Source organism: Numenius arquata, chromosome 9, assembly GCF_964106895.1.
Source record: "Numenius arquata chromosome 9, bNumArq3.hap1.1, whole genome shotgun sequence".
Lineage (NCBI taxonomy): Eukaryota > Metazoa > Chordata > Aves > Charadriiformes > Scolopacidae > Numenius > Numenius arquata.
In genome coordinates this window covers 13,011,803-13,039,318 of record NC_133584.1, presented here as the reverse complement: position 1 = coordinate 13,039,318, position 27,516 = coordinate 13,011,803, and the positions used below count along the sequence as shown (strand labels likewise).

Sequence of the window (27,516 nt, the reverse complement as noted above, 5' to 3'; positions counted from 1 at the left end):
TCCAAGGAATCAGAAGTTGAATTAATCAGAGGCTCCCAGACAGATTTGGGAAAACAAAATAAAAATAAAAAAGACCCCAGTCAACAAACAAAAACTACCTCAGGAAGAAAATTGGAAAAAGTCAGCAGATTCCCTGGTGGGATTTAGGAAGCTCAGGAAAAACTGGAGGAAATCAGAGACTCCCTTAGAAAACTGGAGAAAACCTTGCCAGAGTTGACTGCTCTAGGACAGAGCAGAAAAATCTTTTCCAATGGACCAAGGGTCCACCACAACATCTTCCTTTTCACACCTCCTCCTGCCCAGCTTCATATTGCAGCTGCTGATGGGGGAAAGGAAAGTGCAGGTAAAGACTGGAGATGACCAAATAGGAGAGCACTTGGAAATGCTTGGATTGAATGCTGAATAACTGAAAAGAAACACCTGACAAACGCTTGTCCACACCTGGGAGCCGGGCACCCAGCTCACACCTTTGCGTGCAAATCAGTGGTTTTGACACCGTTTCCTCTGGGCTCCCCACAGGCCAGGAAAGCTGGGCTGGGACCTGGAGGCCAGGGCAGGAGTGAGCAATGGAGACACCTCAGTGCTGAGCAGAGAGCCTGCGTGGGCAGAGCACGACCCTGCAGCCCAGACCCTGTACAAGCGCTGCCTATGGCTGCCAGTACAGCTCATCCTTCCCCACCTGCCAGCCAAAGTGGATGCCGCCATCTCTAGCTCCCCAGCTTCTCCTTGGGAGCTGCAAACATCCTCCATGGCACAGCCCTGCACTACAGCGGGTGCCTGCCCAGTGCTGGGAGCTGCTCTCACGTTTTGCCTCCCCTGGGGCAGACCCACCCGTGGGCCAAGCGAGCAGGGCAAGATTTTACAGTACGCACCAGCAAACTGAACCAGAGCCAACAGCCAGTGGGGAGCCCGGGGGGAGAGCCCCCCTCCATGCACAGCACCCTGCAGAGCCGTGCAGGTGAACAGTGGGGTGCTAGGTGCCGCAGGCGGGTTGTCGCTGGCGGGGTGCCGGGCTCCCCACCCAGACTGGCTGAGCTGGCTCCCATGGTGGCGTGGGAGCCCGGAGCCAGCCACCAGTGCTCCATCCAGGTGCTGCTGTGGGAGTTCCTGGCTGTGGTGTGTTCTCCCTGCAAAATACCTGGTGGTATTTTCTCAGCTGGAAGAAGAGATGTGTATCGCTCTGGCAAGGAAGACTTTTGCAGCCAAGGCTCTGTGTGTGTGCGTGGAGGAAAGGTGGAGCACCTCTCATGCCCTCGGGCAGGGCACGCATGGTGCTGGGAGCTCAGGGTGCTGCTGCACACTGGCCGGGGCTGCAGGGTGTTGCAGCACAGGGTAACCATGCAGGGCTGATTGCCTCCAGTGTGCCTCCAGCCAGCCTCCTGGGGTGGGTAGGCTCTGGAGACACCTCTGGGCAGAGAGTTCGCCAATGGAGGGCACAGCTTCATGCTTTCTGCACCCAAGAGCTGCCTGGGGTGAGAGCAGTTGTCTCACCTGGCTTGGCAGCTGGTGGTTTTTGGTCTTCATCTTCTGAATTTCTCATTTGCACTGGTGTTAGTTGGCATGGGCACAATGCTGGGGAATCCCTGGATGCACAGTAAAGGACAGGAGAGCAGCAGTTTTCCCAAGAGTAAAAGCCGCTCTGAAACACCACTTGCTTATTCCACCCATGCAAAATAAACAAAGAAGAGCTGCTGCTGCAGCCCTTACATGTGGGATGCGAGGACAAAGGTGTTGAAAAGGCAGTTTTATAAAATGCATGTCCATGCTGTGAGTGCAGGAACCGTTTGGGGAGCTGAGGGGAGCACACAGGCTGTGATTCAGGTTGCACCTGCCTGTGGTGGGGAACACGGGACCACGAGGGTGGCAGAAGGAGGGCTGGCACCATGAGCCTTCGTCTGCCTCAGGACCACAAGGTCAGCCACAGCCACCCGGGGCTGCAGCAAGTCCCTGCACCCCTACTTCCCGCTGTCGGCGGCAGAGCAGCCCCTGATGCTCGGAGCAGGGCCGGGCCCGGAGCGGGTACCGCTAGAGGGCAGTGGCTCCCCGGGCTCGGCTGGGCTCGGCGGGGCGGCGCAGCACCGCTGCCTTCCGTATTTTTATACTTTTTTTCTTTTTTATGAAGACCGCATTACAAGACCTCCTTCACAGAGGAAACAATGCGGGTGGGAGACGATGTACTCGGAAGCGCTTTGGCTTCAGTGCAGCCAGATCTCCCCTTGCCTCAATTTTTAATTTTTATTTTTTTTTTAATGCCAGATCAGATTTGTACTCTCTCTGTTTCAAGTCTGCTTCTAGACACTCATTTCGAGAGTGCTGGCAGTTAAAATAGAAGAGGAAAAGCACCATCTCTTCCTCAGGTCTGCCGATCTATTTTGTTTCGGTTTTTCCCATTTTCTCTTCAGACCCTGCACCAGTTTCTTTGCTGCACACAAAGCCCTGCAGCCAGTTACTTGCCACTGGATTGCACATGGCTGTGCCATGAGAGTGTCTCCTGTGGTGCAGCCACAAGCCTTAGCAATTCAGCAAAGCTGATTGCACGGACAGAGCCACGATGCCCAGTATTAACAAACAAGCTTAGTCTTCCCTTGGCCTTGATACCAATAATGAGACAACATCTTCCAGGGCATGATTCAGAGTGGGAAGCTAATATGCTCTGAATGGCTCCCCAGGGACTTTGTTGCCACTGATGATGCAGGGAGCCTAATCTCCTACCCTAGGCAGTTGGGAGAGACAATGTAAGCATCACCCTTGCATGCTGTAATGGTTGGTATCAGCCCAGCTGCCTGTGAGTAATTGCTGAGCATGCCAGAAGGCACCCACCTCCTGTTGGAGCACGTATCTCCGTCGTCCCGGGAAGTGGCACAGCCAAAAAAGCCACCGGCTGCCATGGTCACGTTATCACTGCATGCAAAGGGCACTGCACTGCAAGAGCAGTGGGAAAATCAGCTGAATGGTGCATGGAGACCCTCAACAAACACTTAATCTCAGAGCTAGCAAGATGAAATCTAGTTGCCCATGGGCCAGTGTCTGATGCTGCTGTGGGAGCAGAGTGAGGTGTGGTACTGCTGGGACTGCAGCCACCAAAACAGGAACACGCTGGGCACAAGCAATGTCCTCAGGTGCGGTTGGGACCCTTCAGCCCTTGACTTCAATGCTGCAGTCACACAGTCACTGTACACCATCCCTGGAGATAGATGCCCCTCAGTGCATTCCCCATGCCCTGAGTCTGCAGCAGCAGCCCCCTTGTCCTGCCCCAAATCCCGCATCTCTCGTCCCGCAATCCCACACAGCCTTTCCTTTACTCACCAATGGTCCTAGGCATCTGGTTCACTTCATGAAGGCAGAGCTGATGTTTCCTCAGAACAAAACATATGACACTATAGGAGAGTTTACAAGGAAGTCAAAGCATTTTAACAAAACCAGCAGATCCCCCCACCTGCCCAAAAAAGGTCTTTGACCAGTTTCAGCAAAGGCAGCACTCAGACACATTCACCCAGCAGCAGAGCAGGGCAGCCCTGCAACATCCACAGGCAGATGGAGAGGGATACAGAGGGGCTCCAACACACATACACATAAAACCAAGACCATCTGGTTCCACAGCGCTGATGTTAAGGCCTTGTGCTGAAGGGATGGCATATACATTTGGGAGAGGACGGGTATATAAGGAAAAATGAAAAGTCCATGGAGCCCAGATCAGGAGGGCAAAGCAAATAGCTACTGTCATATACCTCTGAGTAAAGTTTTGGCTCCTTAATCTTAGGGAAGCAAGCGAGGAGAAAGCTGAAGCCAGTCCTTGCCAACAGAGCATAAAGATTAGCTTCCTTCCCGTTTATTTGACCTTCTTGGGCAATGTATCTGGCTCAAAAACTCCAGCCTCCACTTTTTGCTATACTTCAGGAAGGTGATTCACTGCTGTCACGGCTCACAGAGAGTCAAAACAGCTCAGGACCCAGAAACCACCAGCTCAAGCCTGGCAGCCAGGCAAGGCTGTTTGCCAAAACTGCCTGGTGAAGGCTCAGCATAGATACAACCTATGCCCAGGTGGCCGTGCTCCACTTCTGGGTAGTGGCCATGCACTGCTGCCCCACGGAGCAGACCATGCAAGGGAGCTTTGCGGGACTAAAACCCTGGCCTGGCGTAGCTCCTCCCTAAACTTTGCACAGTCTTTGGGATAAGCTACACATTTTATAGCTCAGTAAATCAGACGGCAAAACAGCCCAATCCCCCGCTTGGTGCTAGGGCCAGGCTGCCCAAATGGTTTTCCTGCTGAGAAACAACTTGCAAAGAGGCAGAGTGGGAGGCCAGGTCCTGCAATCTTCCCGCCACAGCAGAGGCAACTGCTTCACTGTCAGGAAGGCAGAGGCTTCTGCTAAGCCACACAGGACAGGAAGAACGTGATGAGCAAGACACCCTTCACAGGCTCCACTCGGATGTTTGCCAAGTTTTGTTGTGTCCAGATGAGTTTCATTCCAGGGGGACTGCTAGCTTCAGCACACAGCATAGAAGGGCATGCACGTCTTCAGAGGTCCACCCAGGCTTGCAAAACACAGTTGGAAGCTTATGATGGATCCCTGCCCTGAAAATTTCATGCCTGCATACGAAGCATCCCAATATCCAAAGACAAAATTCCAACGGGTATGGGTGGAGGGCAAAAGGGAGAGTGCCAGCTTGGCATTCCTCAGCACTGAAACCCTTGCTCTAACATAAGCAATGCAAAAGTGGATCACAGCAGGCAACAGTTACAACCATCAGCAAACACGTTTCGAGCCTACCTGGTTAATGCAAACTGAAATCCTCTTTTACCTGATACAATTTGCTCATCTAGAAGCAAGGAACCCTTTGGCTGAAACAGTAAGGTCTTGCATACTAGTTTTTAACATCACATTCAAACAATCCCTGACTCGCAGAGTGGAACCAGGGAACCAGTGCCTCTGGATATTGATATCCAGAGACAACTGCTTTTCCAATCCTTCAGCAAAAAGGAAAAGAAACAGTGACCAGAACCAAAGAAACCAGACAGCCATTCCCTACCCTAATAGTAAATGTAAAACTAACTCACAAGGAAAGCTTTTTCCCCTTTTAAGATTTTTGTAGGTTTGGGTTTTTTTTTTTCAACCCTTCGTATTCCCAAGCCCCCTCCCGCAACCATAACCCAGGAAAACTGTATGAGGGGGAGAGACATGGGCCCCCATACAAAAACCACTAATAAAGCTGGGCTCTTAACATGGTGGTCCATGGACAGACTAAAGCCCCTGGCTTCCACCACACTCCATTTTCAGGACAGCCACCCCAATGTCTCTGAGCTGCTTTTCTTCCAAATTCTTGGAAGAGCAACTAAGATGCAAAGGAAAAGGAAATAGCTTTGGTAGGAGAGAGGATGCACAGGGTGATGCACAAAGTCTTAGTTTAAGTTAAATAAGGAGGACAAACCTCCCCAAGCTCCGAATCAAGTGGTGGAGTTGGCTATGGAAGGTTATTTCCCAAGTGTGGAGGTAAGAAAGGCCAGCACTCACCCTGTCTGCTCAAAGCACATGTTCCCTCCCCCCAGCCAGGGCACACAGCAGTCACAGCTCCATCATATTTATGCAGGACACTGAAGATGAGGCGCTTCCCAGTGCCCTGCTCAGAAGCAGAATAAAGCAAGCTGGTAAAAGGGCAAAAAGAGAGCCATGAAAGTGATACAAAAGCCAGAAGACTTCACATTTCAGGAAGAAACTTACAGGGGCTGACCCATCCAATCTGCCACAAAGGCAGCAGATGGGTGTATGATGGCACCTTTTGACACATCCTTGTGACATGGATGGTATGGGGATGAGAAAACTGCGCACGTGGGCAAAGGCGATGCTAAGCCCAGCTGCTCAGAGGAGAAAGCAACAACAAAGTCTCCTGCTCATTTCCAAGCAGGCGCACAGACAAGAAAAGAAGCTGTTAGGGAATTCAGTGTCATTTTCAGTTTGGCTTTTATTTTCATTGACTTCAACAACAAGGTGTTCCAAAACACACACAGGTCTTGGTGCAGTCAACACTGTCATTGCTATAAGCATTGGCAGATTCTCAGCTCAATTAACCCATACGCTTTGATGTATCAAAACAAAAAAAAAAAAAAAAAAAAATCACAGCTCTACAGGGGAGGGTAAAAGCTACAGCAGTTCAAACTCACTTGAAGATTCCAGTTATACAGAGGTGGGCTCCATAGTGGTATACAGTAGAAAGAAGGTTTTCACAGCATATATCTTAATCATTAGTGATGCAGCAGAAAAGCTCCATCTCACTGCTGAGTTGAAAAGCACCCAGACTCTGGGCACAGCATTAATTGCATTAACCTTTTAGTCAGAAGCTTCCTAGTTCCTAAAATGACGGTATTTTTGCATCAATATTTGTACAATACTGAAGCAGCTCAGAAGGATTACACAATGGAGATGCAAAACCTTGGAGGCGAGAAGGGCACAACCTAATTCACCTCAAGGAATTTTCAGAGTACCTGCACTAACACTTTCCCCACACTAATGCTGCCCCGCTGAATTAATTCTTGCTTTGAGTCAAGAGCAGGATGACTCGCTTCTTTTGTAGCGTATAGGAAAAAAAAAGAAAAAAAGACATGGTAAGTTTTCACACTGAGCATGTTAAATACTTTGAAATCTAGGACGCTGGTCTTTGAAGTGTTACAAAATAAAATGATAAAACAGGCTTTCAGTACCTGTCCCCTCCCCCCTCAGCTGCAAAGTAACACAGGAATCTCAGTATGAAAAATACAAATATATCTGTCCAGTGATGAGTCATTTATTACAAGGTATACTGTAAGCGTTCTGCATAAAAATAATAATTAAAAAAAACAGAAAAACAAACAACATTTCATTGTGGTTCTGTCAGACCCGGTAGCCCAAGAAGAAATAAAAATTGGCATGTTATGCTGTAGGAAACAAAAATTACACATACAAAAAAATATTTATATACACACACTTTACAGGTAACCATCTTGCATTACCATTTAGAGCTACCCAACATAGGCTTGCACAGTTACCAAAAGGCAGTCTTTGAATGCAACATTGGCCTGGCACAACAGGCAGATGGAGGAAGATGATAACAATATTATATTTAAATGAAATAAGCGGCACACAGCAGGGCCCAGAAAACAGCCACTGCATTGAAACGAGATTATTTGATTGTAGCCAGGTAGGATGACAAGTCATTTAAGCTGCTTTTTTCATCTTTCCCCAGCCAAAAAAGAGTCAGACTTACTGTTACTAAGAGCAAGCCAACTTGAAAGAAGCTGTACTGAGCCAAGCTCCTCAGTTAAGGTTTGTTTTGTGTATGTTAGTGTCTCACTACCTTGGCCTATATAAATGTGAAAACACACGCTCTGTTCAGTTACTTGTCCACAGGATCACTGGCAGTCAGAGGAAATGCCTCAGAGCACAGCTGCTGTAGAACCAATACAGAAAAAAACCAGAGAAAAATCAATTTCTCATGTAAACATGACTTTTTGCAGTAGCAACACTCATATTACCAGGAACTGTCCTTGTTCCAAGGCAGTTGGAAATTTCCATCTTTTTCTACTCTCCACTTCTAGTTGCTTACCACTTAGTTTATAGTCACCAGCAACTAACCACAGCAGGTTCCAGCCTATTACAGATGTATCTATAGATGGTTCTACTTGGCAGGAAACCAATCTAGCATGATCTAAATAAAAGATCATCTGGGATTAGGATAGATGAAGCCCTACAAATCAGTGTGCAGCTTTCAGTTGGTCCTCTGCTCAACTGGAGGCTAGGCAGGCAAATCCTCATGCTCAACTAACCAGGCTGTATATGTGGCAAAGCCTAATTTGCTAGCTTAAATGTCAGTAGTAGTACAGAATGGCTAAAGGTTGGATGGGGGACAGAAGTTAAGAGTGACGATGGCTGTATTTGCATTTACATCCTGAAAAAAGCGAGCCAGGACATACATATGACCCTGAATTCAAAACAAGAAGAGACAGCAGGTTTGGTTTTTCTCCCCAGAGAAAGCGAAGGAAAAGGCAAAAGTGGGTTGCAGGTGGCCGTAAGCGCTGGCCTGCCCAGCAAAGTGCATGTGCTGTCTCCGCTGGAGAATATTACACATGAACAGAGCACTCAGCTCCGCGGGAAGAGGCTGTTTAAGTGCAACGTTCAGCAGACCGATTCCCATTTATTTTTCAGATGAACTGCTAGTTCAGGGGTTGGTGGCTTTGGTTTTTTTTGCATTTGGTTTCAGGGTTGGGGTTTTAGTTGTGGGGGTTTTTTTTTTTTTTTGGGCTTTTTAAGGAATTATTTTAACCTTCCTGCTTTTCAAAGCGGGATCGCTGGATGAGAGAGACAAGCTTGCAGGTCAGGATGCCCACAAGGTGTACAAGGATTCAAAAGTTGAGAAAAGAAGCCCTCTCCCCAAAAGAAAACATGAAACAAGAACACCACCTTCTTGAGGAGGTCAATGGTTTTCAAGGAAATACCACCCGCCTTCCCCCTTCGCTCAGCTCTTCCCCTTGCAAGAGCTGGGGTGGAGGTCACGGTCCAGGAGTATGACCTAGACAGTGTCAAGGGCATAACCTAGCATGAGTGAGCAAGAAGGTTCCCTCCGCCCTTCGTCCAGGGGTGCAGTACCAAGCAGAAGGAAGACAAATGAAGGGCTGAGCAGTTTGTGGTCGAGGCAGGGTGGAGCGGGGTCTGCGGGGCTCACTCCCCTTCCTCCTTGATGCGTTGCTGTTTGTTGCGCCGGGCATCCATGTCGAAGTTGAAGTCGTTCCACTCATCACGGGGTGGGAAAGAAATGGTCTGCCGGAGCGTGAAGCGGACTGCGTCGATGACCCGCTCTCCCCGGGTTTCACTGGAGCCCACGCTGACGGTGGAGGCGCCGCTGGGAGTGCGCAGGAGGTGGGGAGGGGAGGAGAAGTCATGGAGCTGCCGGTGGTCCAGGATGCCCTTCCAGATGGCATGACGGAACTGCTCCGGGATCTTGAGGCTCACCAGATCCTGCAAGGCAAGATGGAGGGCTTAAGATGGCAATCATTGTGCAAACTATACTCAGGGAGTAGAAGCAGCCTCTGGGCCACCCTGCAAATGCCTATGAATCAAGAAAGCTGCTAAAATCCAGGTGGCCATGATGCATTGTAGAAGACAAACCACTAATCCCAAAGGTGGTGCTTCACTTCTGAACAAGCATGTGTAGCCATGAGGCAGTAAGGACTAATGACACAAGGTCTGTTTTGAAGTTACACAAAACACATATTCATGCAAGAGATATAGCGACCTAAAGCTAGATGTTTAACCAGACTGCAAGGCCTCCAAGACAACCTGAGGGATATCTGCTGGTTGTCCGTGGTGGGGAATGCTGAGCTGCAGAAGTTCAGCCGCTTTGAAAACTTCCATGTTTATTTCACAGCCTGCAAAAGGATATTAGTATCCAAGTCTGAGCTCCAGTATTCAAAGCTCTGGGCCTGAGTCCATATCAACTGCCTTAATTACTTGAACATAACCAAGATTTAAGAACAAACACATAGCCTTAGAAAACTTGGACTTTGAGGCCCCATCATCTCTGGTGCACTACCTGAGGGTAGCATTACCTAAACTCCAGGAAATGTGATATCAGCTTCTGAAAAAATTAGCAACCAGTTTTTGGTTAATTTGGGTCAGCTTTTCTAATTAGAGCAGGAGCAGAAGGAAGGCAGCCCACGATAGGAAGCAAAAGCACCACAGCCTTGCAAAGTCTTGGGGCAAAAAACTGGGACAGCAAGCTCTGAGGAGAGCAATGGCACAGCAGAGGAAGCAGCAATCCTGCAGCAAAAGCCATGCAAGAGGAAAAAAAAAAACCCAGCTGGGCTGTGATGCCAGTGGCAAGGGAAGATTGTTAAGGTAAGGCCAGAAAACAGAAGCAGGGAGTGAAAAACGCAGACCACTTCTGGACAGCCTAGCTGTCTGCAGGTGAGTGAGGTGTTTCAGAGCAGTGTAAACTGAAACCAACCCCTGCAGAATTAACAGGCGTGTGGGCTGGGGCCACTCGGGGGTTAAAATGGACAGTGGTGGGGAGGAGAGATGCTCTTTCTCTATGCCAGGCAAGGCAGTTACAATGCTGGCCCCGAGTCCAACCTCTCTTCACCTCACAATAAGTCTTCCCTGTGTACAACAGCCTTAAATCAAACTAATCGTTTAACAACAAAAATATACTGATTCTGGATTTCTGACCCGTTCCTACAGCAGGGCCAAGAGTGCAAACAAAGGAAATGGTGAGGAGTTACTTACATCCATGGAGTAATGCTCAATCTGATAGATGGTGGTCAGCCCCTGGGTCGTGAAATAATCCACACAGGATGAGCAGCCCAACCTCGCTAAGAAGCTGCAGAGGAGGAAGGAAGGAAGGAGAGAGAAAAAAGAATCACCCTGGCTGCAACAGCCCAAACCACAGAAAAACCAAACACTCAGCCAACCTGCAGCAACAGGAAACAAAGCTTTCACCCTTGGCTTGACCTTCTCCAAGACATCCCAGGCCAGCAAGCCACATCAAACACAAGGGTTTGACTTCAAGGGTTTGACAACAGCTCAGTGCCTAGCAGACAACCCTCGCGGCAGCACCTTGCCTTAGTCAAGAGCTGGTGCTACACAGTCTGAATCTTGGGGCAGGAAGGCTCAACGTGGACCCTCCAGACAGGTCATTTTACCCTGGTGGCTGAGAAGGTGGCTGAGCCCATGGCAACCTGCTGCACAGATAGAGGGCTTCAGCAAGGTAGTGGGTCTGGGACTCAGACATATCATGCATACAAAATACTTCAAATCAGCACATTCCTCCCTAAGCATAAAGGATTCCTCCTTTATGGAAAGAATTTTTCAACCTGTTTCACCCCATGGAGGGCAGAAGGGCTTCTGGCCCCAGCGATGGCTTGCCAGTGGCCAAAGGGGGTGGAAAAAGAAAAAAAAAAAAAAAGATAAAAAGAAATGTATGCAAGACTGCCTGGTGCCTTCAGCTCCACCAGTCCAACAGATGCTGCATCCCTTGGCTTTTTGCAGTCCTAATGTCCCTGTTTCTCTCAGCTGCTCAGAGGTGAGGGTTTGAGGCTTGGTGCCCAGAGGGTGCCAGCCTCAGGACTGCCAAGACCCACTGGGATCCAGTGCTCCAGGAGAACGGGGCGAGGGACCCAGCAGGACCCTTCATGCTCCTGACACGAGGCCTCTGCTCCCTGTGGGTGGTAAACATGCGCCGGGCAGCCTGCTCCCGCTCACCTGACGATGCTGCAGTCTGTGGGGTACGGAGGAGGGGGGGTGCAGTGGGATGTTGAAGGCATGGAGAGGGGAGGAGGCAGCGCCTGCGTGGGGCTGAGGCCATTCATGTCACCGGTCATGGCCATGTGGGTGCCCATCATGGGAACTGGAGGAGAGAAGGAGGAGCACATTGTTACCCAGGCGTCCCCAGACCCCCGCTTTGCCCCCAGCATGGCACCAAAAGGACAGCACTAGCAGCTGAAGCAACCTTAAAATTCCCTGGAAAGCCCCACACGGAGCAAGCTCACAGGGAATTTCAGGCAATGGCTGCACAAGGACCAGGTGACAGACAGTCTTTCAGGAGCTTTCCCCCCACTGCAGCAACCATCAGCAGCACTGACGCCACCGTGTCACCTTCCCTTACAAACAGGCTTGGTAGAAATTTAAGAAAGCCATGGGCATCTCTGCTTTCCCTGCCACAGGAGAGAAGCAGGACAGGGCCAGCAGAGTAACCCAATACAGAAGGCAAACAGCTTTGTTTTCAGTGACACTGAGTGCACCCAAAGGGGATCAGCAACAGGTGTGGGCAAGAGCCCAGCACTTTTGAAATAAATATAAAAAAACCAACACAACAAAACTCAGCCCCCAGAAACATGTCTGTCATCCAGGATTTACAGGGCTGCTGGGCACTCTTCAGCAGCCAAGAGGAAGCAGGTTACAGAGCTGCAAGATGCAGATATTTCCTTTGAAACTAAAAAGTGTCTTAATTGAACCAAGGAAAAAATTTTGCCAATGTTTGCATCTCCTCTGCTGGGAAAGGAAAAAGAAACAAGTCTTGAAAGACAGAGGACAGTACAGCCAGCCAGATCTGTAGCAAGAAGTAGCTCTGTTCATCCCTGTGACGCTCAGAGTAGGATGCTGAAACCTGGAGAAAGCAGGTGATTTGCCCCGTGGCACAGCAATGAGCAATGTTTGACTCTGCAGGTTCCCAGACCTGCTACCACGAATGACTCCAGGATTCCCAGACTAACACTAGCCACTTAGAGATGCCAAGTCTCCTTCCCTAGATTAGTGAGGTGTCCATATAGAGCAGGAGAAGGAGAGTGCTTCTTACTGTTGGTTCCCATGCCGTCAGGGATGGTGGTTGGTGTCAGGGCATTGCGCTGCTGAGGGTTAATTAGCTGGCTGACCGAGGGCAGCTTGTTCATGCTGTTCATTTTGCTGAGAGGTGGAGAGTTGGAGCCGTAGGATGACTGCGACTGCATGGAGGTCCTGCAAACCAAGGAGACGTTAGGACAGAAAATCACAGCAGTTGGTTATTAAGAGTGCACATCCGAGGGGCTACATTTTCTGTTTGTGGCAGTGGTGAGCTACTGTTAGTGAAAACACTGACACCATGGGAGCGTCACAGATAAAGATCATTGGAGAGAGAGTCAATATAAAATAAGAAGTTTCTCAGATATTCTGGGCATTTAAAAAACTAATGGTGAAATACTGACAAAGGGAAGTCTCACTTTCAGTTCAAAATTTTTATTTAAGGAAAAGTTTCTACCCAAGTTTTTCAGTTGAAAAGAACATATCAAAGCCAACAAACAACTGCCAAAACCCAGAAAGAGTATTTTTAAGTTCAACTCTCATTGTGATCAGAGACTTTTTTTCATAAGAGCAAGAACTGAGAAAGCCATCTGAAACCATCCTAACTACCCTAAAACCTGACTGCAGAAGCAATTTTCAGATCAGGCCACGCATATCACATTGGTTTCCCCAAAATTCCGAGTTATTCACATAATCAGGTTTTTATCAGGTGTACAATAGAACAGGCAGAGGATCTTTGCTCAAGACAGACCCCATATACCTTAGGGACCACTACTGAGGTGGTCAGAGATGCCTGGGATGCCAACATGCAGCTTTTGCTGGTGTTAAGGAGAACCTGGTATCCAAACCCTGCAGGCTGCTTGCAAAGAGTATCAGATTCCTACTACCACTCGACAACAGCACTAACCTCCCTCAAGTCCAGACAGCCCCAAACTCTATCCAGCATATCCACAAGAGGCTGGCTGGCGAGCTCCCCTTCTCCAGCCCTGAGGGTCCCAGCTGCAATCCTGCCTCGTAAACGATCCAGAGTATGAAGACCAGACCACTTCTGAACAGCAGCCCAGTTCCCAGATCGAGTTACGGCTGCGGCATCCCATCTGGAGTAGGGTCTTATTTGGGATATGCAGAAAATGTTCATTAAAGCGAGCCCAACAACGCAATTGGCAGAGCATTGCCATGCCACAAGAGAACGGGTTTTTCTTTCTCCAACACCAGGGGCATTTGCAAGACTGGGCAAAGGTGCTGGGGAAGCGGGCACACTTCCCAAACATGATGTACCCTCGCAGATCACGCTCGCCCAGCAGAGTGGAGGTCTCCCGGCTCACCACAGAGCCTAGCGTTTGTCCTTCCGCGTCACAGTGACCCCACGGTGAATGTGCAAGGGCACATTCCTGTCTTATTTCCCACTGGGAAACTTGTTCGTCTGGGTATAACTGGTTACACCAATTCCTGGGAACTGGCTTTCCTTCTATGCAAACAGAATAGTTATTACTTCAAATAAGCAAAGTGTAAAGGAAAGAAAAGTCTTATTCCTAGATAATTTATTAAAACCTTCAGCACTCAAGGTCAAGTTTCATACAATTACGTTGTCTCCAGCTTCCTGCACTTTTAAGACACACAGTGTTGGGTGGAGAAAACATCCATGCTAACAGGCTGGAGTATCTAAGGCCCCGAAGAAATCTTACTTAATTACACAATTACACGAGGTACAGAAGGGTGTGAACTGTCCTTTGGCAGTGGAGATGCAGGACAAGATCCAGCAAACTTCATAGACTCAAGGAAGTAATGGAAAGCACAAGAAGCTTCACAAATTAATATTAATGATGGCAGCAACTCCCAAGGGGAAGTGAAACCCAGCCGTGAAGTTCAGACCCAACTTTTCAGGGTGAAGGTAATGATTCAGGTCTGAGGTTTCAATTCACCAATTATAAAAGCTGAGGCCAGTCATGAAATTCAAGTCAGGTTGATTCCACCCTTAAACTAAGAGGCTTCTGGATTTAGGACCAAAATGAGTATTTCTAGTTTACAGGTTCAGGTACCCATCTTAACTCAGGTTCAGCTGAAATTAATACACACCTGAGTAGTCCCTTAGGGCAAAATCTGCATGATAGGCAAGTGAGGAGGTCACCATGTACAGTGAAATTCCAAATCCAACCAACAAAGACTTCCCAAAAGAGATTTAGTTTCATCGTTTAAGCTTGGGACAGATTTTATTCGGACAGTTTGTGACTAGAAACACTTTTTTTTTTTTTTAAAGGATGTCTGTTGCTACAAAACAAGATTCTCCAAGAAGGTAGCGGGACTAACTTTTTTGGGGGTTGGGAGAAGCAAACAAACACAAGCCAACCCAAAGCACCCTACACTATACAAAACAAATGCATACTTTAACTTATGGCTTAAGGACTCCATTCTTATCACATTCATACTCATAAGAATCAAGATTAGCTCTATTAAGGCAACCAACTCAAGTGAATAAAACAGGAAATAAACAAAAACATTTTTCTTCATACCCATTCTCGTTTCAACTAAGTTATACCATCAGATAAGTAGACATGTAAAAGACCTAGAGAAAGCCATCCAGCCAAAGAAAAGTCCCAAGATAAACCGAGATGCAAAATTTTATTGAAAATTAATGTCACACGTCAATATAGCAACAGCCTCAGAAACACAAGAAAACGTTTTTGATGTTAAACACACAGGCTACATGGTGTTTGAGGGTTCATTTGAAATATATTGCTTTTTTCTCAAGGTTTTTTTTTTTAAAAACAGGTATAATAAGAATGTCATGCACAGTGATTTTCATTAAAATCATACTTACTACGTCTCAAGAAAGATTAGAATTAGAGCATTAACATTGCTTTGATATCAATGCCAATGAAATGCATTTTAATATCAAGGTATAAGGACTTCAATTAAGAGACTATTATACTTCTTGGAACAGTCTGATATGAAAGGCACTGAGTCACATTCTGCAACCGATTTTTCTCTCTTCAAGAGGCTACGTAATTATTTGGCCAATAACATCTGTAGTTATGTAAGCTCATATGAGGGCAATCACCTCTCATGCTTCAAGGCATATACTGATCACCTCAAGAGGTCAGGAAGGAACTTCCTTCTCCCACTTATGAAGCACAGTTCAGTTCACAGGTTACCTTGTATAACTTTGTGCTTTCCCAGCTCACTGGGTATTAGCCCTTCACCAGAGGTTGGAAACTGCTTGGATATACCAATTACCTGATTCAGTAGACAAGTCCTAGAGTCCTCATTCACATTAGATGAGCACACCATCGTGTAAGCAGCCTTAATGCAAATGACATCAAAGGTTCAGTAAGTGCAAGAATAGGGCAGCTCAGGCTCAGAGAGTTTAAGATTTCACCTAAGCCCCTGTGTCTACAGTTTGCTATCCCCGAAGACCTGGAGCTAGTCACAACACAAAGACACCCAAGTGGAATTGAAGCTGTCCAGTTCTGGGCCTGCCTTTCCTTACAGTAGCCACATCAAGTGCAGCAAGGATTACATCTCAAGTTCACAAGTGTTTGACATGCCCATTGGCATTTTTTTTTTTTTCAAGTAAGGTTGCCCACTGGGCTGCATAACTCTAGGATATCACTGATGTAGTCTAGTAATGGCACACAGGTGACACAGATGATGCTCAGCTGCACTCATCCACTTTGAAGGCCCATGAAGCAGGACACTAAAAAAGCAGAGAGACACCCTTGTTCTCCACATCTCAAACAGCTGCTATTCTAAAGCAAGCAATAGTGCATCTTTTCAACCACACAAGTAGTTTGTAGGCTTGGTTACCAACTGGGGGCGTGGAAAGGAAGAACTCTGATGGCCACTGTGGAGACAACAAGTATGGCACAGGGACAAGGGTGGAGATAACAACTCCCCTTAGATTTCAGGTATGGGAATTTCCCAACGCAGGCAGTGGATCCAATCTGCTCTCCAGGGAATGAAGCTAAAATACAAAGAGTGGATGTACATCAACTGGTTGACATAGACTGATATAACCCGACTGACTGATAAGGCCCAATTAGTCTACTTGGTTGTTCTTTGAAAGGAAAAGGCTTACTTTTGTCACCTCTGGGGCTTCAGAAAGAAGCAATCAAAAGGCAGCTGGGAAAAAGTTTTCTTCTTTTATCTGCAAAGGACAGACTATGAAGAAACTCCAATTTCTTCCAGGTTATTTGATTTAAAAAAAAACAAAACAAACAAAGAACAAACCTTTTAAGATAACCACCTTGCAGTTGAAGACCAAATCAAGTCACCATTAAGACCAGTTTCATAATCATCATCTTCTTATAGGTAAAGAGGACAGAATCAGAAAACCTTTCCAGAGGACAGTGGGATCCAAACAGTTTACATTCCTGTCTGGTGGAAGTCCCAGGTGCTGTATTGCCCATCACAATACAAGAGATTTCCTAGAGGTCAGACTAGATGATGAATTGGAACACAAGCTGGAATTTCCCAGTGTGGGCTATGGATGCCTTGTATCTTCTGGGAGGCTGCCTCCATAAACTTGCTGGTGGAAAGGCCCTGGAGCTGAGCTCAAGATACAGATTAGCATGTCCCTGTCTCAGTATTTCTGTATTGCTCTCCACAAGTAGGCAAGACCAAGATCCAGGAATAAACCTTCATTGGAAGGACAGACTGACAGTGCCAACCATAATCCTGTGCCTGGGCTGCATTTGTAGTTCAGATTCCCACCTCTCACAGGGAAAGGAATACTATTGCCTTTCTTCTCCCAAATAAGATGGCACAGAGCAAAAATGATTTGCTTTGTGAACTTGAAGTACTTCCTGGAGTTTCCAGGCAAAGTAAAGGGGCACTTGATTTGGCTAGCTTTACACAAGGAATGATGGTACAGCTACAACTGTATGAAATAGTCATTGCTAGTGTTTAATTAGTTATTATTTAATCACAATTTTGTGGCTCTTCTCCATCAGCCCTCCCTCTCACTCCTATGGTAGAACAAGTCTTGCTAAGACAGTGAAGGAGATATCAAGAGATGGGATATGGCTCTCAAAGGAGATGTTAGTACGAGTCATCACCTGCTCAGCTCACAGCTCTGCTGCCTGGAAGCAGATTATGTGATGTTCAGAGATAAGAGTCTTCTCCCACTGCATCAGGCATTTTTCCTTGGTGGGTGGCCAGGAGGCCCGCTCTGCATTTGGGAGGCATCTTCTCTTCAGGCTGCGCCTAACCACAAGTGTGTCAGAGCTGGGTACGTGCTTGCCCCAAATAAATCCAGCATCGATTGTGCTGCAGGCATAGAGGTCCCCATTAGTATCGATGGCCACGCCATCAGCAATGCCAGGTTAATTCCATGGTGTGTTACTTGCCTGTTGATCGACCCTCCTTTGTGCTGGTCTGGGCATAACACTTAGAGATGATGTTTCCAAAGGATTCAAATCCATCTTGTTAAGCCCCATACAGCTTTCACAGGTAGAGTTTGAAACAAGCAGTGTGAGGATTTATAAGTCCTTGCCGAGAAATGGTCTCCTGTGCAGGAATTGCTAAGCCAGGACACACTTTATGGACATAATAAGCAAAGCAAAGGCCACTGATTTCAGAATTAATAGACAAAGTAGGGATGGCCTGAGGCCACTTGGCTGAATCAACAGCAAAATATGGTGGCACCACTTTTGTTTGAACTGTGAGGTTTGTAGTGATGAGGTAAAACGTAGTAGGGTTGATGAATACTCTAAAGCAACATCTAGTACCTGCTAAAACTCTGCAGGGAAAGGGGCAAGCTCCAATACCCTTTACGCAGGTAGGGCAATGAGAAGTTTTGGACACTCTACCCTTTACACTCTCAGTTGCAATGGGACAGGGACACTGGACACAATCATCATTATGCAGAGAGACTCCAACCTCACATTCACCTCATGCAGCTCATCCCGCCACTTGGATCAAGTCCACAGAGTCAGGAGAGACCTTTCTAAGCTCAGAAAAGCTGGATTAATGCCAGCGGTGCTGGTGCAAAGTCAAAGTCACCCAGTCTTCCCTACCATTTAGATGTATTTTAGATCAGACCCTTTATGATTAGAAATAAGGGAAAACAACTCATGATGCCAAATTAGTGGGCATTTCTACAGGATAAAAAATGATTTCTTACCAGTGCTAATTCATATTATTATTAGCTCTTTCTGTCCAGCAGTACAAATATTTCAGCTACTTGTGCTATTACTGCATGACCAGCATTAAAACAGGCCAAATTGACTACCACAGACTGTTTAAACACACCCAACCCTCTTCTGTTCCCCCCCAGCCCATGAACAAGTTTTTAATTTAAACAAGACAAGAGGCATTTTAAAATTGAGACCTGCTCAGAGAAACCCTGCCAAGTTTCACAAATACAGAGGTAACAAGAAAGTATCAACAGGTTACAAAAACAGGAAGAAAACATTACACCAAGACAGACGACATTGTGGTTCCTGACCTCCCAATGCTACGGGCTATAGCTATGAGGTCTGTAGAAGTGTCTGTTGTTTTTGCAAAGTTTGAGTCCCTTCAGGAGATTACTCTCACTATTTACTCTGTTGCTATCAGGCTGTGTATTTGCCCCACTGTTCCTAGTCCTGCCAGCTGGGCAAAGCAACCCCACCAGCTTGGTTTATGGATATACTGATGGGTTTGGGGGGCTGGAATGTTTTAGGATGGCATCGGTCTGTTTGGCAGGGTCTCTCCTTAAGTCCGTGAGTTCACTCCTGAAGCAGGCCGAAAGGAGACTGTAGAGAAGGAACCAGAGAAAAGAAAAAGATGAATGTACAGGACACTTCACCAGCCACCAAGAGAGAAACAGTCACTTTCGACCTTCATGATCACAGTATGGGCTTTGGAGGAGGGGAAGAGCAGACATTTTAGCATCTACAGTGAGGCTATATGACAGGGAGATTTAGAAAGCCTCAGGTACAAGTGAGTACTTGGCAAGGAAAAGAAAACAACTAGTTGATAGGGAAATCTGATTTCTGTGTCCCAGTCTCATGGGTGGAAATGGTGCCCCAATAGTGTTCCCAGTGATGAATGCAAGAGGAAAAAGCCACTCATCCAAAGGGGAAAAGGAGAGAAGCAACTTCCATCGAGCCCACTTCAGACTTCAATTTCTTAAAAACCAGAAGCTAGTGGTAGGGAGAGAGGACAGTGCCTGCTGTGAAAGGGCCATATAGATTACATCTCAACTACTCCCCTTTTCAAAACCAGTGGACCCTCTGCACTAAAGCTGAGGGGTCCCTGGGGCTGCAGTTGATGCAGAAGGCACTGCACCCTTGGAGCCAGCAAAGCAAATGCAGCATGTCTTCTTATACCTAATCCCACACTTTTTCTTGTTTATTTTCATTTTGGCAATTCTCTAGCGAGAACACTGTCCGAGTGCCTGGAGTTCACAACGCATGCAAGCGCAGCACTACAAAAACAAACCAACCCATGCAAAAAATCCACTTTTAACTTCTCCACCTAGCTATTCTCATTTTTGGTGTGGGTATGAAGAATAAATTCCCTACCAGCCCCCTCACTACAGTTCCCTTCTCAGCTGGAGCACTCCAGGAACTGGATAGGTCAGCTCTGTCATACCTCACTTACAAGGTTAATTCCTTCTTATTTGGATAATGTGCTGTGCTGCTCACTAGATTTAAAGGCAACCAGTGGGCTGGTAGCTGCAACACTGCTGATATGAGAGAAATGTTTGCTGGGATATAAGATCCCGCTCAGACGTGAGCCTTCTTTTTGGTAGCCATTGGAAGACTTGTGAAAAACATTCAATCATGGGAGTTGGACTTTATAATCCTTATGGGTCCCTTCCAACTTGAGTCATTCTATGGTTCTATGCTATGGCCAGTTGAAATAAACTGTTCTGAAAACAGTGCTCAGCAGGGTAAAACCCACCACAGGAAATTTTGCTGCATATGAAAAATTGTTTTCCAGTGAAACCCTTTAAGACTGCACAGATACTCCCTGGTAATATCGATGGTAAGTGTATTTCACAGCAGAGTGTTGAAGAAACCTTCTTTCCCCAGCAAAGCACAAGCCATGTCTGGTATCTCTGGCAGCAGGTAACTTCTGGCAAATCCATCATTTAATCAAATGGTGGCAGACCATGAAAAGGAAGTCTTCTAAATAAGTGCATGTGCTGTTGTTCAAATATGGGCCACAAGATTTGGCAGTGAAAAAGGAAGAATAGAAACTGCAGCAAAAAAACCTTTCCCGCCTATGATCATGAAGGTATTTGGCATAACAGTAAATAAGAGAAAACCATGCACAAAAGAGCAAACAGAGAGAGGAGATGAGACAGAGAAAGATTGTGGTCTAGCAAAATGTAGACTATTGCAGTATTTTGGTTATCTTGTGGGACACAAAGCTTTCTGATTGTCAGCAGATTTGTCCTTTTTATTCCAAAACAGTAAGACAGTTGCATCTGCTGGCCTGCCAAATGCCATGTTGGTCTGTATGTGCATGAGAGCAGTTATATAGTTGTTTTTCCAAAATGACAGAAATATATTTTTAAAATTACCTTTCACCTTCATAATCTCATCCTTGCTTTTCCTACTCTTCAAAAAAGATGAAGCTTTCCATATTGTAGGAATGAAAGGGAGACGTCTTCCCACACGCCTAGAGAGCTTTTCTATGTTAACCATTGCTCAGAAAAGTAAACTGAAAAAATCAAGCGATTCCTCCATCAAGGCTTGACTGTGGAGCATGTGTGGATGCAGCTCCATTTTGAGAAGAGCGAGCCAAAGGAAACTCACAAACATCTCGGCCTCACAGAGCCCTGCTAGGACCTACAGCTTCCTACACATTCCAACCTGGGACTGCACAGGTACTTTCCTAGCTCCCAGTTTTAACATACACTTTGAACGTAAGCAAACCAAGACTGAGTTTTGGAATTACATCCCTACTTACAAAGTGAAAGGCATTTTCTTCTAAAGCCAGAACAGACTTGTGAAGGAGTCGCCGTGCTGCTGAATTTGACACTGACAAGGAAGTGGTGACTCACCCTGCTCACACACAAAGTTGTTCTTATCCAAACCAGTTCCTACAAAGTGTCTTCTCTCCCTATTCTCACACCAAGACCTGAAGCTCCTTTATGATTCTTCTTTGGGATGCAACTGTATCTATGAGTCTTTTTAGCACAAATGCTCCTTTGGCCTCAACCCATTCCTTCAGAAATCAAGTCATACCCTGGATTATCAAGGGAAAAGCACCAGAACCCAACTGCACCTAACAAGCTAATGCTTGGACAGGCATTTCAGCACAGAGGTCCTTGCTTGATGGTAGGCTGTTGGCAGAGACAACTGCAGCAGCTCTGGACAAACTCTGAAAGTTATTTTTCTCCCCACTCCTGGCATCCTTAAAATCTTTTAATCTTTCTCCCCAGTATCTGAACACACTCAGCAGCTGAGAAAAATAAGTATATAACTGGACAAGTGCCAGGAGATATACTGAAAGAAGTTTCATTACATTAAATGGATGCACTCATACATGCTGGTCTCAAAGGTAACACAAATACCAACCTCAGTTGCCAGGAACCCATCCTATTGATATAGGAAGAATAAAAACAGTAATTATGGCAAAACAACTGTCAGCATCAAGTGAAAGCTGTCATCTGATGCCATCCATTTGTGCTTACAAAACCATTTCTCAACTGAAATGACTGTAGTTCAGATGGAGCTTTGAATACAAGCAGCTGAGCGCACAAAGGCCGCAATGCCTAGGAGCTAGTAAACACAAGCTATAGTACATACAAACAGTGCAGATGACTGATAAAAATAAATAATAATAACAAGAACTTTAAATGCCTTGAAAAAAAGAGTCCAGAGCCCCTGGATGCTCCAGCCATTTTGGCACAAGGCTTTTTTCACACCTCCACAAGACTCCAGCTGACACGAAAAAACACACAGGTTGAAATGTGAACACATGCAGAGATCTGGCAGAAAGCCGTGGTATTGCAGAAGTCCTGAGACAAGGCCAAGGCACTGAAATAAATCCCTACAGGCTCAAGTGGGACTTATGTGGTGCCTTGGCCTCGTGCTAACCTCTGCAGAGGAATGAGTTATACCCACAGCCTCTTGACGCGTGAGCTTACCAGCAGGAACGGATGAGATCCTAAGCACTACCGCTGGCGGCTACCTACAGCCCAGACGGCTATTTTCTGTCATCTGATACAGCAGGTGAAGCAATGCCCATGAATGACTGCTTACGGTCTGTCTGGGAAGTCATTCTCTCACCCAGTCTCTGTAACTGCAAAGCTTCGGGAACGGAGGGGAAAATGGAAACCAGACACTTATTTGGCCCTTCTTGTCCCCATCCTCCTGCCACTTACACCACCCAAAGTAATTCTGGTGCAGCCCTGCCAGCTGAGTTCAGATAGGGACTACGTCTGCCCGGATGGAAAGTTTCTCACGCGCAATGTAGAGAGTCAATGAAAAAGGACAGTTTTTAAAAACCACTATAAAAGTGCATACGTAGAGTCTTTCTTTGAAGTACCTACTGTTCACAAAGCAATTACTATGTGTTTCATCCTTGCTCCCAGATTTTCAGCTTCCCTTTTTATAGCTGAGGAAGCTACAGTATTTTCACCAAACTGAGACACTAGCTCCCCAACAGCACCAGAGATGTGCAGCAGTGGGGTCCAAGTGCTCAGTCAAGCCAGTGCTTGCAGACCTGGCTTCACATACCCTTGGCAAGATACTCAGGTGGACACCCTGGAGAAAGTGTGGAGATGGCTCCACATTCATTGTTGTTTCCACAGTGCTGATGAGAGAAGAGCACACCCGCGCTGTGCTCCCCAGTTTGGGCACACATGTGCATTGAGTTTCTGTCTGCAGGCTGTTCCACAGAACTATCTTGCTGGGACTCCAGCTGGAAGTCAGAACTGAGGTGATAAGTCTGTCCCCATTCACCCTCCGAGGCCAAAAGGTGAATTGTGTGGGATGAGAGACTAGAGAGGGACCTTGCAAGCAGTCAGGATGTGCGCTTGGAGAAGGAGGACTGCTTTGTCCCATCGTGAAATCTGAATCCCAAATTCAATCTCTCATGTTCTGGTCCAGAAACTCAGCTTTGGCCAAACTCCTGGCATCAATTTCTACCAGCTCTGATCAGGACGTTAACAAGCAGATACACAGTTGGAAAGAATTTTGCCAATGCAGTACCCCAGGAGTGCTTGTTGAGCACCACATCCCTAGGAATAACCGTGCAGAAGCCTTCTGTGTCTCTCTCCTCTCTCCCCCTTCCCCACCATCCTCACTGCACAGGTCACTGCAAGCACACTTGTACTCACTGCTTCTGGAGCAAGTGCTGGTGCTGCTGCTGCTGCTGCTGCCGGTAAGTCTCAATCGTGTGCTGGGGAAGGTACTGCATTAGTTCCAGGGACTCTTTGATCTTTAGTAGCATTTCATATGTCTCCCGTCCCCTCACCTGTATCATGGGAGAAGGAAAGGGGGAGAAAAGAAAAGCCTTAAAGGGCTGCATCTACAGTGACAGCCACCTTAGTGAGTTTTAGATTAAGTCAAGTAAACAACAACCAGAGCAGGATGCAAATTCTCTGTTCATATACTATGCATGTGCAATAAAACTGCTAACTGCTAAGCCTCATTCTAGAAGTACAGCAGATAACGTTGGAGAGCAGTAATCTGACACTCCAGCCTAATGAACATCTTGGGGTTGTCATCTGGCTTGAAGTAAATCTATACCAACCAAAAGCAATATTCTGATCCAATCTGTTAGACAGGAAACGTCTTTACCTGCCTCAGAAGTTAGCAGATCTGGTGCCGAATCTTACATGCCTTGAGGAAAAAAGAGTACTTGAATTTGGGTGTTGGGTTTGGATCTCCCTTCTCCTCTAAGCACACCATGGTTTGTGATTTATCCAACTAAATGTGTTTCATGGGGAAGCATCTAAATGGCCAATTACAGATACTTCTTGCACTTTCTGATCCTACACTTAATACAGCAAATTTCACTTCTATCACTACATTACAATGGTAATACATATAAAAGATGAAGAAGCATCCACCTTCATCAGGAAGACAACTCCCATTATCTCTAGAGAAAGCTCAAGTGCAGCAGACCCAGAAATGACAGAGGAGGCAACCCAGTTAGGTCTCCAAAACAATGTTTCCACCATGACAGACAAATTCCATGGGGTATTCGCATAAACCTTGCACTACCCACTCTCAGTCAGCAGCTAATGGGATTTTTTCACGTTTTCGGTTTGGAATGTGTTTAAAAGAGAGCTGTAGGGATTAAAAAAAAATTCCACATCCCATCCCCCCCCCCCCAGTTCTCTCTGAGGTCTAAGTGAGCTGCTGACTTGCCTCACGATACTGAGGAAGATACTAAACATAGAATAAACGTGAAGATAGAACTCACCGGCAAATATAAGAGCTCGTCATCTGGGGAACGTCTTTTTTTGATAGATGTCATTTGTATGCCATGAGTTCCTTGTCGAAAAGCTAGAAGAGAAACCCCAAAAGCATCCCATTAAAAAAATAAAAAAAGAAAAAAGGAAGAAAAAGAAAAAGAAAAAAAGAAAACAAAGAGAGATACAAAAGAGAAACACGAAGTCCATAGCCAGCTCAAACCCACAGTGTCCTGAAAGGGTCTCTGCTTGAGTCACTCCAGAACTGTGCTTGCAGCTCCTGGCCCCATAAGGCAGATGTGCTACTTTGCAGACGTTGGGTGGCCATACCGCTTGGGGAAACACATGAGCCAAGGAATGCTGGATATATGGCAAAACCCCAGCAAGCTGTACCTAGAACAAGAACTGGCTCTTTGCAGGAAACACTGCAAGCTTTGGTATTACAATGTTCCCAAGCTGTCAGTGGATCAGTCACCCATGAAGGTAAGACAACAGGCAGGGAGGACGCAGAATTCACTGCAAAAACAAAGCTCCCCTCCACTCTGCCTCCTATTAAAACCTGCTGCCTTGCTGTTCAGCCTAGTACCATCCCTGAGTGTACACAGGAAACCAAAGCTGGGTTTCCACATCTTGCACGTCCGATGAGTACGTTGCACTCCTTGGAGCACAGAGAGAGGCCACTTGCCGCAGCCCCTCCAATGCACAGCAGGGTTTATGTGCAGTCTTAGTCTAGATTCCTTGTGGCTGGAAGACACATGCCACAGCACAAGACACAGGCTTGAAGAAGGAGAGAGTGACAGCACAGTCCCAAACAAGCAGCAAAGATTCAAAAAGTAGTTACAGAGTCCCAACCACGTACCTTGAAGGTGGCAAATAAACACCCACTCCAGCCACTGCTGGCAGAGCTAATCTAACACAGGCAGTGCTGCAAGGGACCCCTCAAACCCAGGTTGTCAAATGCTGTTTTGTGAGTACCAGCTCATTTTTCAGGCTGATTCACCCTGGGAGAACAGCCATCTAATGCCCTCCTGCCTCCAAGCCCATGCACAGCACTGCTCCATCCCCACAGCGCAAGCTCCAGGGTCGCACCTCCACCCAGTGACAGCATGATCTGCAATCTGCCCAGCTCTGCCAGCTACTTACGGCGCTTCGTACCATCACCATTCTTTGTGCTGTCGGAGACTTGCTGCTTGCGGATGCTGTCCTCATCTGCTTTGCGATCTCTGCCTGGGCAAGCACAAATGCGGGCTTCGAAACACCGGCGGCCCAAGACTTGCCCACTGGGAAGAAAGGTAAAAGAGGAAACATCAGGTCAGACAGGGGCCAGCAGCACCCCTCAACTTCACCAGCAGATTATTCACAAACAGACCCAAACCTCCCATTTCCCAGTCAGGATAACCCAGGTGTTGGGCAACTCCCATCTACGAAGATTTCAAAATATCCTATGGCCCCTTGCACCAAACTGTCCCTAAAGACATGCAGTGCTGCCCTGAGCAGAAGGGGAGCCAGGTGACCTCACAAGCAGAGCGCTACACTCATGATGCACCACTTACTCTCTGGTTTCCAGTGTTACGATGATGAGGATCGGGCGACGGTTCATCCCTCCCACGCAGCTACTGTTACACATGAAGTTGTACAAGACTGTTGTGAACTCTGTACCAACCTGGATGAGACAAAGGGGATGAGCAGGAGAGATGGTGGATGGAAAGCTGTGTTTTTTCCAGCACTCTTCTTGTGCTCCCTTGACTATACTATGATCAGACTAGCATGAAATGGGCCCCACCCCAAGGCTTCCCTAAAAGAAATGAAGAACTCTTACAGGGGTGATTAAAGCCCCATTTCTGACAAAAAGGAAGAAGGGATTTATTTGGATGAAGATGGGGAAAGCATAAGGTCCTGACTCCTTCAACTAGGGTTACAATCCCCACCCCTTTGTGTGCTGAGATGCCACCACCCTGAGCTCACAACATACCTGGGGCGGCTCGTAGGGAACCAGCACACTCTGCCTCCCGGTGATGGGGTCCTCTACATACTGGGCATGGCTGTTCCCTTCCACCCTGATCAGGTGGCTGGGAGGTGCAATCTGCCCTGCAAGGGCAAGGAGGCAAAAAACAAGAGACACCGTTGAATGAAGCAAGTTCACACTCAGTGCAGCAAGGTCTTCCACCAAGGGAAACCCCCACACCTGGCCCCAGAGGTCTATCAGAGCACACACATGCCTCCTAGCCCTTAAAGCATCCCTCCTGCCCACAGACAGACATAAAAGGCAACAAAGACTTCTCTCAAGTTCACACTGGACATTTGAACACAGACTGCTCAAGACCCCAGAATAAGTAAGCCCAAACATCAACTGAATGGCAGCTCACAGCAACTCTTTGAGCAGATAACTCCATGTTTCTAGGCCCCTTTCCAATAGTTAAAAAAATTAGTTTCCTTCCTGTAAGTTTTCTTTAGTGTTTCTATAATATACAACTAAATTCTGAGGAGAGAAGCTTAATTATGGATTCATCCAAAGAGTTTGTTTTGTGTTTGAACTGTTCATTTCTTACTCAAAATACAGTGTATTTCTAGAGGAATAATTATTTCAGAATAAGAATTTCTAGGATTAGAGGTTTGTTTTTTTTCCTCTTTCTTAAAACTCCATCACTTACCCAGGTATCAACCCTTAAATAATCCAGTTCTGTCAGAAAAGTTTTTTCTAATACGAGAAGCTATTTCAAAGAACTGTCTCTCTCCGCTCTGATTTTACATTCTGAAGTCCTTAGTTATTTTTGGGCTTGTCTAGCTGGCTACATTGTAACCAGCAAAGGGATCCAGGCTCCTGAGACATCCTGCTAACTGACACCCACCGGGTTT

General features: G+C 46.7%; 1 protein-coding gene across 3 annotated transcripts in view; it reads right to left on the bottom strand.

The window, feature by feature from the left end:
* Positions 1-8,270: 8,270 nt before the first annotated feature.
* Positions 8,271-27,516, bottom strand: part of TP63 (tumor protein p63) — a 105,268-nt gene continuing 86,022 nt past the window's right edge. Inside the window, exons 6-14 of one of the 3 annotated variants that reach the window (XM_074153997.1) lie at positions 26,633-26,748; positions 26,214-26,323; positions 25,804-25,940; positions 24,672-24,754; positions 23,581-23,717; positions 12,322-12,479; positions 11,229-11,373; positions 10,254-10,347; positions 8,271-8,987 (exon numbers count right to left, since the gene is read on the bottom strand). In XM_074153997.1, the coding sequence (XP_074010098.1) occupies positions 8,691-8,987; positions 10,254-10,347; positions 11,229-11,373; positions 12,322-12,479; positions 23,581-23,717; positions 24,672-24,754; positions 25,804-25,940; positions 26,214-26,323; positions 26,633-26,748 (1,277 nt within the window). In that variant the 3' untranslated portion in view covers positions 8,271-8,690. Of the gene's footprint in view, positions 8,988-10,253; positions 10,348-11,228; positions 11,374-12,321; positions 12,480-15,869; positions 19,037-23,580; positions 23,718-24,671; positions 24,755-25,803; positions 25,941-26,213; positions 26,324-26,632; positions 26,749-27,516 lie in introns of those variants that run through there. The other 2 variants (XM_074153999.1, XM_074154000.1) reach the window with 2 other exon arrangements.